Raw genomic sequence first — 15,626 nt, forward strand, 5'->3', positions numbered from 1 at the left:
TTTGTCTGGACAAAGCATGTGTTAAAGCCAGCAAGGTTCAGTGCTGTTTGATTATTAGATGGAGAATGCAATCATGTGAATTTTTCACCTTGAATCTTGTTCTCTTGCTTCTCTTTTGCTTCTCTGTGTTCCTTGGATGGGCCTGGTTAAGACATTTCTGCTGCTCTTTGGGCACATTTGTTCTGTATTTCCACGGTTTAGAATACAGTGAGATTTGAAACTGATTTCATATTTTTCAGCTGCAGTGAATGCATTTATGAGTACATATGCTGAGCATGAGTTATTTACTACATGAACTGATTTTTGCTTGCGAAATACTTGGTTTGTTTGCCTTGTCTGACTGTGGTGCAGATGTCTTGCAGAAATACCAGATTCTTAGTCCCTTGGTCAGGTGCTTACTTGTGTATTTGGCAATGGAGAGATATTTGCAGATTTTAGAAGCAAGACCAGAGTCCAGCACCCTTTCTTCTTGGGCTACAGTCAAGTTCTGTCTTGTTTGTGTTCATTCTAGTCTCTGGTCTGCATTTCTCTTTATCCAGTTTCATTAGGAAACACTTAGAATGACCCTATCCCAGCTGCATCATTTCCTGGAAAAAGAGAGCTTGACTCAGTCCAGGCTCCTAAGGACCAGCAACCAAGGTCTTCCACTCCCTGGGTGAATGATCTAATCACAGAGCTATTCAATGGCAGACAGACATGCCAACACCAACTGTTGTGCTGAGCTTCTGGGTTGAACTGTGTGTCTGCTTGTGTTAGGAGTGGTTTGATAGACTTCCCTTCATCAGGAACATCAGCAGGAGCTTGCCTCAGGCAAGAACATGCCAGGGTTCTAAGCCTCTACGAAGCAGCCTTAGGAATTTTGCAATAGAAAATGGAGACAATAGCAAGTTTCTTAGAAACTCTAGGATCAAAACTCCTGAATTTTATGTACTTTAGTAGCTCTTGAACCTTTGTATTTGAATCCCTCTTATATTCATTTTTAAACTGTGGTGGACAGTCTGGATGCTGCTCTCATCTTCTCTGTCTGGGTACACACATTTGGATGAAGACAAGGTCAGAAAGGGTCACTTCATTTTTCCTGTCCTTTATGAAACATCTCACCTCCCCTCACTACATTTAACTGCAAGTTTAAATAAAAAAGTTTTCCAAGCAGTGAAGACAAAACCTCTTGAAGTAGAGGTTTTGTCTTCACTGCTTGGATCAGGGGAAGTGAGGCAGTTTCCCTGATGTTGAAATATTCCCTCTTTCTTTCACATGTGGTGAAGGACACAGGAACATCTGTCAAATCCTTTGTGTTCAGTGTTGCTTCACTAGCGTCCGCTGCAAATGTCTTGGTGATGTAGCTGGCAGTAAAATGCTTGCCTCTTGTCTTGTATTTAAATTCCAAACATCTTCTCTTCTGCTCCACTCTGTCCTCCCAAAGGGATGAGGTAACTGAGTAAAATTAAGCTTTCAAAAAATCAATTATCTGTAAAATTATCTGAATCCAGATTATAGATCAGAATTATCTTTGCTGGGGGAATGCAAAGGCTAAAGGTTTAGTTTTTGTTGAACTGCAGTCAATGTAAACTGTAACCAAATACCAAATCCATTCCTGCTTCCAGATTTAGGGACTGCATAAGTCTTGAAATGTGTGAGCTTCATGGGCTACTTATTATTGTAAAATTATTTGTATTATGGATATAAAATACCATATGTTGATTTTATTTGGTTTGGCTTGTCTGTTTTTCAGGACCCGAGGAAACTACTTTTTGCAACTGGTAAGTCCTGCAAAACTGACTGAGAACTTTTATCGCTCTGCAGACAAAACTTCTTTTAGTCCTGTATTGGCATGCTCCATTTGTTGTATCTCAGCTATCTGGGGTTGTGTGATTTGTGTTAATATAACCTAGCTTTGTTTATCCAGTAGTCAGGAGGCAGGAGTTACATAAGCCCAGTAATAGGATGAGCAGAATTTTCAAATCTGTTGTTGTACAGATTAGTCAGCAAAAATCCATTAGTTTCAAACAGGGATTCTCCCTAATATTGAAACCAAATTCCTAAATGATCCAATTTCTAGAAAAATAAATATAATGGAAAACCAGCCTTTTTGCTTCAGCTGGTTTATTTAAGGGTTGGTTTGGTTTCTGAGCAATCTAAACTGTTACATGGGATTCAGGCTTCAGCACTCATACAGAATAAATAGATGAAGACGTTTTTGGTGCAGGAATTTAGAAGTGAGCAATGTTTGGGTATGGAGGGGCAGGCACCAGTCTGAGCTGTAGCGCTTCATAAGCAGATAAAGTTCCTTCCTGATGCCATTGCACTTTCTCTCTTATTTGGATCAAACACAAAATCCTGACTTGGTAGCATTTAGGGCACAGTCAAATCTATGAACAGACAGCAGTGGTTCTAGGTTTGTCAATCCCAATAGGTGAGCTGGAATTAGCAGCTGGCGTGCCAGTGTTTCCCAGAAACCCTAGGAAAGGTTTAGATCAGTTGAGAGAAGAGGAAGGGAGAACGTGAAATGACAAACTGAGGTCGGAGTTATCCTAAATTTAAAATTACTCTGCTCACTCCCTGTCCTAACAACTGGTAATTAACATGTACTATTTGTGCTGAAGGAGTGCTCAAGACTTTGCTGCACTGGGAGCTGTGCAAATAAGCAAAAAACCCCTGGTTTCTTCCCAGACAGTTCAGAACAGCAAACAGAAGGAATAAGGTATCAGAAGGATTTATAGAATGATGATGGCTTTTCAGATTAGCCCTTGTATAAGGGTGTGAGGCAGACTGTGGGAGGAACAAGTATTAAAGATTATACTTAGTAGAGGAAAGGAGAGTCAGGGACAGGGCAGGAAGGAAACACTAAAAATGAACTGATAAATTGGAGCAAGACAGAGTGATTTCAGTCTGATGGAGAAGATAATTGAAAAACTGGACATAAAAGATGACCTCTGGCTTGTGTGACAGCATGGGAAGCTAAATCAGGTGCTGTATTGCAATTGCATTGGAGGTATTAGTTCAGAGTTGAGATTCATTGCATGCTACACATCAAATCAGATTGAGAAAAAGAAATTAAGAAGCAGGTAGTGGACAGAATACATATTTTTTAATTGCAGATTCTTTTAACTGCAATCTTTCCATGAAGGAGAGAAGTCAAGTTTTTTATGCAGTCCATGACAAAGCTTCCATTGACTGTAGGTCTGTAAAAACTGAGGAGTGAGTTGTGGTGTGTCAGATTTTGGGTATCAGTCTTTTCAATGAATGGGTATTGAGAAGTTTATAAAAAGGTAAGATTTGAGATTATCTCTCCTTTGACTTAAAAAAGACCTGAGGATAAACTAATTCTGATACAAGTCTCATTTGAGCAGATGAGTCAAAGCATTAATATTTTTAACCTTTCCTTCCCAAGTGCTGGCTGCAGATCAGTCTCACAGACCTTGCTCTATGGACAGCAATTTCAAGCATGATACAATGCCATGGAGAGTAATTGCAGACTCTTCCCCATTGCAGAATGAAATGGGCTGGCAAAAAATTGTAGTGACAGCTTGCATAGAAATTGATTTGCTTGAAATTCTGTCCCTGAACAGGTTTTTAATTGTCATGATCAACAGAGTGTAGTGTTTGGAATAAAAAAGAGACAGAAGCTTGTACAGTCAGTCTTGCATGTAAACAGTGTTTGTTCTTAGTTACCTGCTTAGACACAGATGTCACAAGCAAAAGATGACAGGAGCAAAGACAAATAGGAAATTGTGATGCATGGTGAAATGCTAGGAAAAGGGTATTTTTCTTTGGGAAGGTGGGAAATCACACAAGAACTCTTCTTTCCTATCTGGTTTGGTATATGAGTTGTTCTCAAGAGACAAGTATATTCATGAGTTTGATTGAATCATGATTTGTATGTCTAATTCCACTTTCTTAAAAGCTGATAGTAGACAAGTATACCTCTTTGCAGTTCAAATGTAAGTTATGTTCCTTTTAGTTCCAGGTCTGACTGGAGTCATTATGGTGTTAGTATTATTCCTAATGTGCACAGCTTCCACATATGCCATCAGGTAAGATGTAATATGATTATTATGCTCAAAAAATGCCATTTCTGTAATCATATTCTTCTACTGACTAGAGTGTTAAAAAATACCAGTTTTCTTGTCCATTTTTTTTCCTAGCTTGCAGTAAAATTAGCACAGTGAATTTTGTATGAAAACAATTACAAGACCTGATTGAATTGACTTCTGAAAAAGTACTATTTAATGAGTGTGCTGAGTTAAAAATGTGGACCTTTAAAAATTTAGATAGTTCTTTTATTCCTGGTTGTAGAAGAGGCAGTAAACTCAGCAAATGGGAAGTTCTGTGCAGTACATAAATTAAGTCCAGTGGAAGAAAAATAAGATGTTATTGCTATCTTAATTATTTTCACCGATTAATTGTAACAATAAATTGTAAAAAAAAAAGTAACAAAAAGCCCAACCCAAACCAAAAAAAAAACCAAACCCAACCCCGAACTATCAACAATGAAAGGAACTGACACAAAACTATGCTACTGAAGTAGAACATTGCTTTTAAGAGCTCTGCTTCTGGTTGTCAGATATATTCTTTCTAATGTAAATTATAATATGCCAAACAGCAATGCAGTATTGGCTCAGAGCAGCTGCTGGGTTTTCTAGGAGTTTGGCCTTCTGGTGGGTTGACATTCTGCACCAACTTTAATGAGCACATATGATAGTACTTGTGAGTGACTGGTACCTGGGGGGGTCTAGCCCAGTGTCCTAGTCTTTTTAAAGCATGGATTCTGCAACTGAACATATAAAAATAGCCCCTTCATTTTTACAGAAGTTGAATTCACTATGTAAATGCATCACTTCAGTTCAGCAAACATGGAAGTATATATGAATTATGTATCTTCAAACATTAATGGTGCTCCACTGATGTGAGTTAGATATGTGATTATGAACTTTGTTGAACTAATCTATCTTTCCTGAGTAGCTGCATTACTTGGCAGTGTTATCCTGTGATTTGAGAAAGTAGTTCAGCAAATACTTGAGCATTTTCAGTAGACAAGTCTTCTTCCAGGGCTGAGACTTTTGTGAGGCATTGCAGGCTACAGACGTGCAGGATTAGGCTGCTGCGCTGGATATAACATGGCTATACATTACATGGTCCACACAGATGTCTCTGCTTGCAAAAGAAAGACAGTTTTGGGAAGATGGAAAAATAAAACCCTTACTTTATTCTGCAACATTGAGCCCGAACAAAGTCCTGTCTTCTTCAAGGCCAAATTAAATTAGAAAAACATAATGTATTAGTGATTGGGAAACTGAGAAAAATATATGTAGTTGTAAACATTCTTGGAAATAATTTTGGGGTTCATGCAATATCTTTTGAAGTTACATGCCTTTTACTTCCTTCCGCAGTTACTGTAAGTACAAATACTTTCCCAGCTTTCTGCCATCCAGCCAGAAAAATCAAAGCCCCAAAAGAGATAATCTGCATCTCCTGCTACCCTAGCAATAATTCTTACTTGGAAATTTTATCCTGGCTTCTCCCTCAGGCATAGAGCTCAAGCTTGTCTTTATTATAGTGTTTTCTCCTAAAGAAACAAGTTGCTGCATGCATTTCTATGTCCCTTTTCAATCTCTTTCCCTGTGGATTCTCATGTGCCATATGATGGCTGAGCATGCAATACAGTTTTAGGAAATTTAATTGTAAATGTTCACTGTCTATAAGAAACTGAGCTTTTTAAGAAGTACTTCAGAGTCTGTCATAATCTTGGATTTCAGCCCTAATCTGCTCTTGCACATTGACCTGCTTAGTGATTTTTTCCTTTGTATGTTCTTCCTGAAATTGTTCTATGCATGAGTATGCCTCTATTTTCCTGTCTTTTCAGTAAACTGTGAAAATAAGTATTAGAAGGACTGAATTAGCTGCTAATGTTTTAAGAGGATAAAGTGATTATTAGTTGAAAAATTTTCTAAATTTTTGCCATGCTATACCTGAGAATTAGACCAACATTTTTTGTTCAGTAGTTGTTTTCAGTAGGGTTATGAAGTTATCAGAAAACACAATAAATCCTGTCAATAAATGTTGACATTTCTGACAACTTTAAAATTAATGATATTTAAGATTTGGAAGTTATGTATTTAAAATAACATTAAAAATAAGATGCTGCAGTGCCATCTATTTTTGTAACCAAATATTCTCCTCTTCAGCTTCATCTTCTAAACTACTGCATATATCTTCCTTTTCAAAACTGTCTGTAACAGGATTAAAAATATTTTTCCACAACCGTGCCGCTTAGTGTGTCCCTTTAAAGCATGATAAATTCCTCTTACATTTCTCAGTAAACTAACTCTTCCAGGTCTTTATCTGCAAAATTCTTAAGTAGGTTAACCGAATTTAAATATTCAACTTACTTCAAATTTTCAGGACTTTGCCTTCCTAAGAAATGCATCCATTCCATGAATAATGTCTATTTTAAGCCCTAAGAAGGTAAAAAAAGTAAATATTCTGAAGAGTGTAAAAATTTATGTGTATCTATAGGAAGATTATTGACTATATTAGACTACTAATGTATGTATCTGTAGTTTGAGGCTACAAGTAAGAAATACATAATTATTACAGTGTTGGAAAATACACTTCATGGTAAGAGGTTGAAGGATTTACATACCCATATAATTTAAGGAGGTGAAATTCAGAGAGTCTGCTCACATTTAGGGCAACTTGATACATGTGAGGAACCAGGATTTTATAGTAGAGATATCTGTAGGAGTGCTGAAAGAAGAATAAAATGCTCAACGAGCTGGAAGTTGACATTTAGACGCATTCAGGAAAGAAGTGTACAATAATTTTAATCAGTAGCAAAAATTAGCTGTTGAAAGCAACATGTCAGAAGCAGTCCAGGGATTGACTTTTCATCACTGAAATTTTGAAAAATTGGTGCATTCTGAAAAAGATGCTCAACAGCCAATAAAACATTCAGTGTGCAGCTTTTGGTATTATAGCATGGAACCAAATTAAACCAGAGCTCAAGACCTGTCCTTGTCCCTTCTCATGGTATGGGGGTTTAGCTAGACCACCTTTACAGCCCTGTTCTAGGATTCTATGACCTGTTTTGAGACAGAGGGTCTATTTTACTCTCTTTGTGTATTCCAATTGTGCTTCCACTCTGCACACCATTGTTCTCATTTTCTTCTTACTGGTGATTACACCCACAACTCCTCACAGATACTGATGAGTGACTGCAAGAAAATTACTCCCAGGGTGTGGGGAGTTAGAAAAGGCTTAAGCAGCTTCAAGTAGGAAAAAGTCGTAACATAGTGCTGACTGAGAGAAGAATGGCAGGGTGGAGGGGGGATTTCAGAGCCCCTTGCTGTTGCTGTATTCCTTCTTTTGGTTCCTCTTTTCCTCCTTTGCTTCCTTCCTTGTTATTTTGCTGCCTTGGATTTTATTTTGGTAGCCCTTGGATTATCAAAGTTGTTTTTTCCTCTCTTGAGGAAGAAACTAAATAATCCTGTAATAACAGAACCAAATGCAGTACATATTTCTGTTGTTTTGAGGGAAGAGCAGTTATCTGGTTGTGTAGAAGACCATAGGAGGGAAAAAGCTCTGGGGAAAAAAAAAAAAAGTTAGCTGTGTCAGAGGAATAGCTTCTTAAACCATGTTCTCAGAGCTAAAGATACTTTTTATTTAATAATTGTTTCAGTTTATGAATGGGGATAGGTTCTTTGGTTTTAGAAGGGACTCTCCTACCATGCTGTGTAGTGTGAGAGGTGTTTGTGTGCTGTGAAGGGGTGTATTTTCTTAGCCATTTGATTGTTGTCTGTTGGTAACTATTTTACTCAAAAAGCCCCAGACAAGCTTAACAGAAAACAGTTCCAGATGAGTATTTTCTTTGGTCTAGGTTCTTTTTATATTGCCTAACAAATTACTGATAAAAGGAAGTCACCTTCACCTCTCCTTATCTCACATTGATAATGTCCTTCTTGTTCCTCCCAAGACCATCAGTCCTGGAGCAGTAGTGTTTGTGGCTTCCTGCCCTGAAAATTCTCCTACTGTGCTGTTGTTGTCTCCTTGCTCTAGGTCCTATCGTTCCTGTACCTTCTTCCACTCCATACCCTCACAAGGCTTTTACCCTTCCCACTGGCCCTTCTGCTGCTGTCCGTGCTGCCTGTGTGCTGCAGCCTTAGTGACATGTTAAACTGTATTGGGGCAGAAAGAATGAAAGGTGACACTCACTGTAAGGAAGCTGAGTTTTGAGACTGGAGGTGGAAGAACTATTCCAATTGTAAGTATCTTGTGAAGATTAACTAGGACCTGTGAAAGCAGTCAAGTCTCCCAGTTTCAGAAGAGTTCTCCATCTGGCTCTGTACTTCTACGCCCTTACCTCTCCTTCTCAGCTTGTTGCTTCTGTGGCAGTCACTTGTTTTTCTCAACACTTAATTGTGTGCAAGTACGGTGTGCCTGTGGGACGACATTCTGGGCTTTGACTATTTTGCATAACTGTGTAGTGTATAATGATGTCCTGTGTGCACAGGTCTGCTTTTAATTAGCAGTGATTCTATCTGAGTTGAAACAGCATTGAACCATGGTTTATTCTTTTCAGGGTTTCAAACTATGACATCTTCTGGTACACACACAACCTTTTCTTTGTCTTCTACATGCTGCTGATGCTGCATGTGTCTGGGTAAGTAAATGAAAATACTCTTCCTTTTCCTGAAGCACAACCAGAAAAAGCAGTTTCGTTGATTGCTGCCTTTCCTGAGCTTGCTTGAGCACAGTGGGCCAACTTTGGGACAAGACATTTTCCTCCAGTGTGTGTTGAAATAAAGATCAGGCTGTAGCTTGGAGATTTGTGTGTGCTATAGCCAACTAGCACAAACTTTTTCACTTTCAAGATTATTCCTTCTCCATTTCTATTGCTCAGTGTCTACTGAGAAATCAAGAAAACAAAGTTTCTTTTTCTGCCCCCTCTTACCTGTTTGCTGAGACAAGAATATGAAACAAATTTGCTCATCCCTTGCATTTTCCTTTCTGCCTTCCTTTTTGACTGCAAAGGAGAGGGAAGGCATGGCATCTCCCATTACCTCCTTCTCTTTGCTTACAAAATTTGCTAGTTCTTCTTTTCACAAACATCAGACCAGTGTTCGTATGTCATGAAGCTGATGGTCAGATCTGTATTGGGCACAAACTAACTGAGCTCTGTTGCAAGGTAAAGCATCTTCCAGAAGTTATGACATATGTCTGCGTGAGCTGGGGGTTGGACTAGGTGACCTTTAAAGGTTCCTTCCAACCCAAACTATTCTATGATTCTGTGAAATTCTGTGAAAATCTGTTTCAGTTAACATCTCTGAAGTTTCCTTTGTGGATTTAGATGCAGAGTGTAGAGAAGGGAAGGTGTATTTGAATGATGTTTATTTCTCCATGTCACTAAATATCTACTGAAACACAGGGTGCTTGAGTGTGTGACAGTGAGCCCTTCTGCTTAAGGTAAACTTGGAAAGGCAATTAGACCTAGCAAGATCATGGCAGGAATATGTTGTTGAATAAAATATGCTGTTAAAGAAATAATGAGTTCAAAACAATTGAAACAATTCCAGTTCTCAGTTTGTTGGGGTTTTTTTTGGTTGTTGTTTGTTTTGGTGTTTTTTTGGTTTTTTTTTGTTCTGTTCTTTTTTGGATTTTTTTTTTAATGGCATAGCACTTGTTTGTAGCTGGGGAAGATGGATCTAACCTGTTTTCCACATCCTAAGCAAGTATGAATTTTTTTGAAATTATTCTTGACAGTTGTTTGTCAAATTCTTTAAAACGTCTGGTGACTGAGATCCTCTAACCTCCCTAGGCAGTCTGTTCCAGTGATTGCCTTAGGGGTATTTTTCATGTCCAGTTTAATTAATCTCCTTCATGGTGTTATCCTTTGCCCATTGTTTTCCTAACCACGTTCCATTTACCACGTTTGCAAACCAAGGCTGCAGTAATACAGCAAGCATTGAACAGGCATATTGTGGTACACAGCCTCCCTAGTACTGAATTACAAAGGTATTCAGTGAAAATCTGAAAGAACTGAATGTCAGAAGTGGGAGAGGAATGAGTCATGGAGAGTGGGAGTCAGTTCAACTTTAAGATGCCTAAATGTGGATCTCTACAGTGTTTTCTCAGTGTCTTTCCCATTATAGTCTAATGAGTTCTGATAAATATTTATGGAGCCTGAAGGATGCTTCATGTAGTTTGCTGTTTTAGAGATCTACATTCAGGTGAGCTGGACTGATTCCTGGCTCCATTAGTGATATTGATAAGATCAAGAGGGTGTGGCCAAAAGTTGCACGAGGGGTGATTTAGATTTGATATTAGGAAAAATTTCTTCACCAGAGGGTTGTCAGGCACTGGAACAAACTGTCCAGGGAAACAGTAAAGTCACCATCCCTGGGAGTATTTAAGAGATGTGTAAATGGAGTGCTTAGGGACATGGTTTAGTGGTGAACATGGCAGTGCTGGGTAAATGGTTGGACTTTTGATCTTAGAGGTCTTTTCCAATCCAAACAGTTCTATAATCTCTTTTGAGAATAAAGGAAGCTTAGATATCCATGCTTAGGTGCCTAAATTACTCCTGTGTGGGATGTCTTAGAGATTTGCAAATGCATAGCCACTTACTGTACAGAGCAAGGCATTTCCCATGGCTGAGCTGCACAGGCAGGTTGACTGAGGTTTTACCTCTTAGGAGTAAAGTATTTTCACAGTATTGTTTTGTTTCAAACTGTTGTAGGTATGTTCTTACAGTATCCTTCAGGCAGCCAACCACTTCTCAGCAATATATAAAGTGATGTGATTCATCTGTCATATGTTAGTGGTTTGTTTGTTCAGTGCAGAACTTAACCTTTCTGAGCACTGATCTTGGGTGTGCAAGACTTACTTTTCCTCGGCAGCTTCAGAATTGGGAGTTATTGAGCTGCTGTTGACAGGCAGCTTTGTGATCCCTGTTTGCCTCTCAGTTAGCATGTTTATAATAGTTTAAATAAGCTAGAGATCACTGGAGAGTGCGCTCATGTTTGCAGCTACTCTCAAGGCAATCCTCTTCGGGGATGTGCTGAGAAGAGAGAAGCTGTGGGAGTTGCTGGCAGGCATGCACGCAAGGTTCACTGGAAAAATACTGCATGGGCTTTGACTTGCAGCTAAATCCATGAGGCACCATAATATTTATGGAGCAGGGAGCTAGCATGATGCTAGGGATATGTGTCACTTTGCCAATATGTGGTGACCAGCAGTGATGCCAGATGCAAGAGATAGGCATGATTGAGCAATAAATGCAGGCAGAAGCATGGGTGGAGGTGCAAGGACACTTCCCAAATGATTCTTCCAGGGTCAGATGGAATTTAAGAGTGAGCAGGCTTAACCTCCAAGCTGACATGATTCACTAGACCATGCAGGAAGCTTGTTACTAGCTGTCAGGACTGCATTTTTGTAGGGAAGATTGCCAGTAGCCTGTCAGAGCCCATTTAGGTTGGGAATATTGCAGATGTCCGAGTTCTTTCTTCTGAGTTAAACCCTGTTGCTGCTGCTGCTGTGTGTATGTTGAGGAGAGGAGGGGGAGCACCTGTCCTTATGTTTGACTGTATGCTTGATCCGAGCCTTCATAACAAGGCTTAGCTGTCGGGGCATTGTCTCAGTATGCCTCATTTCCCACTCAGCACCATCCTCTACAGGTGTCATTCAGCATTTTTTATTTCTTTTTAATATTCTTCCTTGTGGTTTTACTGCCATCAAATCTAGACTTGGACATAAGTAGTACTTCTGAGGAATTTTATTACACCTATCATCTGTTCTTCCCTGTTTTCAGTGATTTGTTCTTGTGCTGAGATATCCCAGAGTGTCTGAGGTTTCCACTTTTTTCTTCAGAGTTTCTAATTGTAACTTCAAAGTTCTCACTTCATTTTACTGTAAATTTAACTTAGCTTGAGGAAAAATAAAATAAGGATGGACCTCATAAAATAATTTGCAAGGCAGGTTCCTTGGCTACCATGGAAGACTTTCCTTCTATTTGTATGCAAACGTGATAAACACCAAGTAGTGGGAACATTCCTGCAGTTTATGATTTGGCAACTTAGGCCACTTCTGCTACAAAACTGCCTTAAAAACAGGGCTTGCTGACTGTAGGGAGGATGAGTGAAAACAGCCTGTGTGTGATTGAATTGGAAATGCGATTATTTAATTTTTTTTTCAAGGCCCCCACAATATTTTCTCCATTTCAAGCAGTATTAAGCTTGAGGCTGTTCAGTGGGGGAGTGCCAAGTAAGCTGGAAAAGTTAAACCTTGACTCAAGTGACAGAAGGCTCTATTGTTGCAAAGTTTCAATCTCACTGAAAGTCCTGAAGGCAAACAGAATAAAATTTCTAACAGAAGATGAGCCTTGTGACTGCTTTCTGAAGTCCTCTCTGAATGAAGATAAGTTGTTTTTTATTTACTGTTACTTCAGTGTCTTTACTATTTTTGTTTTCCTGTAGGGGAGTGCTTAAGTACCAGACCAACTTAGAGGAACACCCTCCTGGTTGCTTTAATCCTAACAAAACGCTCCGACAGAATCTGACTGTGCCAAAGGCTTTTGAAGAGCTGTTTCCTGACTATACTGCTGAGCCTTTCCCAGAGGACCTACCAGTACCAGAACCCTTTGTACAAAATAGCTTTATGAGAGTTTGTTCCGAGGAACCCAAATTCCAGTCGCACTTCCCAGAGGTCTGTATGATCCGACATTTCAGGTATTAAAAGCCATGCCAAGCCTTTCAGTCAGCCATAACCACTAATTATTGCTTTTCCAGACCAGATGTTTTAATACTGGAAAATATTATTAAAACCTTTTGAGGCATTCAGAGATTTGGTGGGGAAAAAACAATCTGTATTTAACCCTGAAGTGCATTACAATGTGGTGCATGGAATAGGGAGGGTGGAAAAATGTCAAGAGATTGGCTGTAATGTTCTTTTTTGAACAACACCATAAGGGATGTATTGATCCTGCTAAAAATGTGATTTTACAGCATAGCATTTCAGAGCAAACATTTATATAACATTTCGTAAGGTCCTTTTGTAAGCATTGTGTGGCAGTAGTTAATTGAAATAATCAAGCTCCATTTGTTCTCTTTTATACCATGCGGATGCAAGTCCTAATACTAATTTCTGGGTTGCAGTTGGTTGTGGTTTGGCTTTTGTAGTCTGTTATTTGCAGACAGGCTTGTTTTATATGTGGCATGGGTAAATAAGTATGATGAGAGTGGGGACAAAAAAACCTTTTCTTTTTTGGTTTTCCATTTTCCTTTTGTTTCTTTGTGTTTTGTGGCAGCAGCTTTTTCTTTATCCAAATTTTTTTCTTTTCTTTTGAGAAAAGCTGAGCTGGGTTGTATTGGCACGTAGCCTGAGGAAGTTTGCAAATATGGAGTTCATGAGTCCAAGACCCACCATTCAAAATGGTCCCATAACAGACCCCACAGGAGTTTCTCTTTGTTATTATCCTTGTTGTTTTCTGTTGAACATCTGTCCCCCTTAGCTGCACTTGGAACCCATTTTTCTATGGAGTATGTAATCCTAATGAGAAAGAGTTAATTCTACATTGAATTCCTCCAACAAAGCTCTTTGGATTGGTATTTTGTTGTGGTAATACTCCTGAATTATAAGCATCAGTGTATATCTGGCTCCATATGACCCACAGGGCAGCAAAGAGTCTTCTTGGTGGCTTAAGATGCCTACTTTAGAGCCATTCATGGGAAAGGAGTCATGGAAAGAAGTGGCCACTCAGTGTTCTCGTGGCAGCTTTGAAACACTAGGACTTTTTTGGATTTGGAAATATTGTGATACCAAGTTGAATAAAAAACCCAAAACTGTGAGCTACTGAAACTTGTAAGGCTTTTTTGTTGAAAATAAATGCTCTGCTAGTTGCAAGAGATGTTGCTGTGTAATGTCAGAAATTGGAAAGGGAGTGAAGATAGATGACGGTTGAGGGGCACTTCAATGCCACGGCTTGAATGACTGAGCAGATGTGGAATTAGTAGATAAGTCTGCCATAATTGACTCTTAGGATGGGTTTAGCTGAGCAGCTGCAAATGTCTCCATCTGGAGCAGTCACCCAGGACTCCCCATATAATCAGTGCAGAGAAATGGCTATTTCCAGGGCATTTTCTGTCCAGCATACACATTTTCCATGGGAGCAAATGGATTGTGATTTATAAGTACCCGTTTCTCTCTGTTGTCTATGGTTTGACACTAATTTAATATCAACATAATTTCTATAGCACAAGAATGCAGCTGTCTTAAGTTTTTACTTGAACCTGAGATGACTATAAGAAGGTAATAGTTAAATAATACTGGAGGTCAGGCAGCATTTTTCCAGATATGTTAACTGATTGTATAGTACTCTGGTCTGTGTAGGTACTGTTTCTTTCATTGCTGAAACCAGCTGCAATCTAACTACATCAAACCAGAATAACATGGTAACAAATGAGGCCATTAGCATTTTTTCCTGATGATTTTTATGATTAAAATTTCTGGTGCTTGTGGGTGATGCTGCTGGTTAGACTGATTAAGGCTTCAGAACATTCTTGGGTTTCAGCATGTAGAGAGAGGCGTGGATGTTAGATGTGAAGTGAGATCCTGAAAGTGCTCGTGTAGTTGTGAAAATAGAAGACAGAAAGTTAAGTCTTTGAGGTAACCTCTTTTTGTTCTCCCTTAGACCTGGTTCTGGATTTCCGGACCTCTGTGCCTGTACTGTGTGGAGCGGCTGTACCGCTACATCCGCAGCAACAAGCCAGTCACAATCACCTCAGTAATAAGCCACCCCTCCAACGTCCTTGAAGTCAGGATGGTGAAAGATGACTTTGAAGCAAGGCCTGGTCAGGTGAGTTAATGTGGCCCTAAAAAAACCACTTTGCTTTCATGTAACATTATCTGTAGGGATGACTATCACTTTATAAGTACTAGCCCATCACTGAATGTTTTGAATGTATCCTTTCTACCATTTTATTTCAGTATGTTATTCTCCACTGTCCAAGAGTGTCTGCCCTGGAAAGCCATCCATTCACTCTTACAATGGTAAGAAATAGTGTTCTTTTCTGTACTTTCTCTTTTATTTATATTTGGTAAGCAAATGGTCTTTGTTTCTCTCAAGGTGACAATTCTCTCCAGCAGAGCTCATCTTTCATTTATGAGGGTACCAGTGAATATGAAATGGCATGATTATTATGTGTGACAGTATTCAATACATATTTAATTTTCTCCACTGTTGAGAAAAAGATAATGGGAACTTTTTTCAAACCTTTCCATAAGTGAAAACCAATAATAAACAAATCCATTAAACAAATCCATTAAAAATCTGTAAATAAATCAATAAAATCCATGTGACTTTGGAAATTCTTTTATAATAAAGAAGTTTCAGCCATATTTCTAGATCTTAATACAGAAGGGGCACAAGTTGTAATGAACTTTTTCCACCTCTCTTTTTCAATGAGAACACATTTCTGTGACTGCCTTTTTCAAAGTTAGAAAAAATCAAGTTAAAAAAATTTCTACAATTGTCTTCTGCTTTATTTTTATATTAAGAGATATATTGATGATATTATGATATTACAGTGAGGTGATACAATGTTAGGATTCCTACTTAAGTTGGTCTAGAATGG

General features: G+C 38.8%; 1 protein-coding gene across 5 annotated transcripts in view; it reads left to right on the forward strand.

The window, feature by feature from the left end:
* The window catches only part of NOX4 (NADPH oxidase 4), a 110,867-nt gene that overhangs the window by 12,359 nt on the left and 82,882 nt on the right, over nucleotides 1–15,626 (forward strand). For all 5 annotated transcript variants that reach the window (XM_064409574.1, XM_064409569.1, XM_064409573.1 and 2 more), the window contains 6 exons: nucleotides 1,733–1,760; nucleotides 3,962–4,034; nucleotides 8,579–8,659; nucleotides 12,471–12,699; nucleotides 14,684–14,848; nucleotides 14,980–15,042. In XM_064409574.1, coding sequence (XP_064265644.1) covers nucleotides 1,733–1,760; nucleotides 3,962–4,034; nucleotides 8,579–8,659; nucleotides 12,471–12,699; nucleotides 14,684–14,848; nucleotides 14,980–15,042 — 639 coding nt within the window. The remainder of the gene's footprint in view (nucleotides 1–1,732; nucleotides 1,761–3,961; nucleotides 4,035–8,578; nucleotides 8,660–12,470; nucleotides 12,700–14,683; nucleotides 14,849–14,979; nucleotides 15,043–15,626) is intronic.

This window comes from Passer domesticus, chromosome 2 (assembly GCF_036417665.1).
Source record: "Passer domesticus isolate bPasDom1 chromosome 2, bPasDom1.hap1, whole genome shotgun sequence".
In the NCBI taxonomy this organism is placed as follows: domain Eukaryota; kingdom Metazoa; phylum Chordata; class Aves; order Passeriformes; family Passeridae; genus Passer; species Passer domesticus.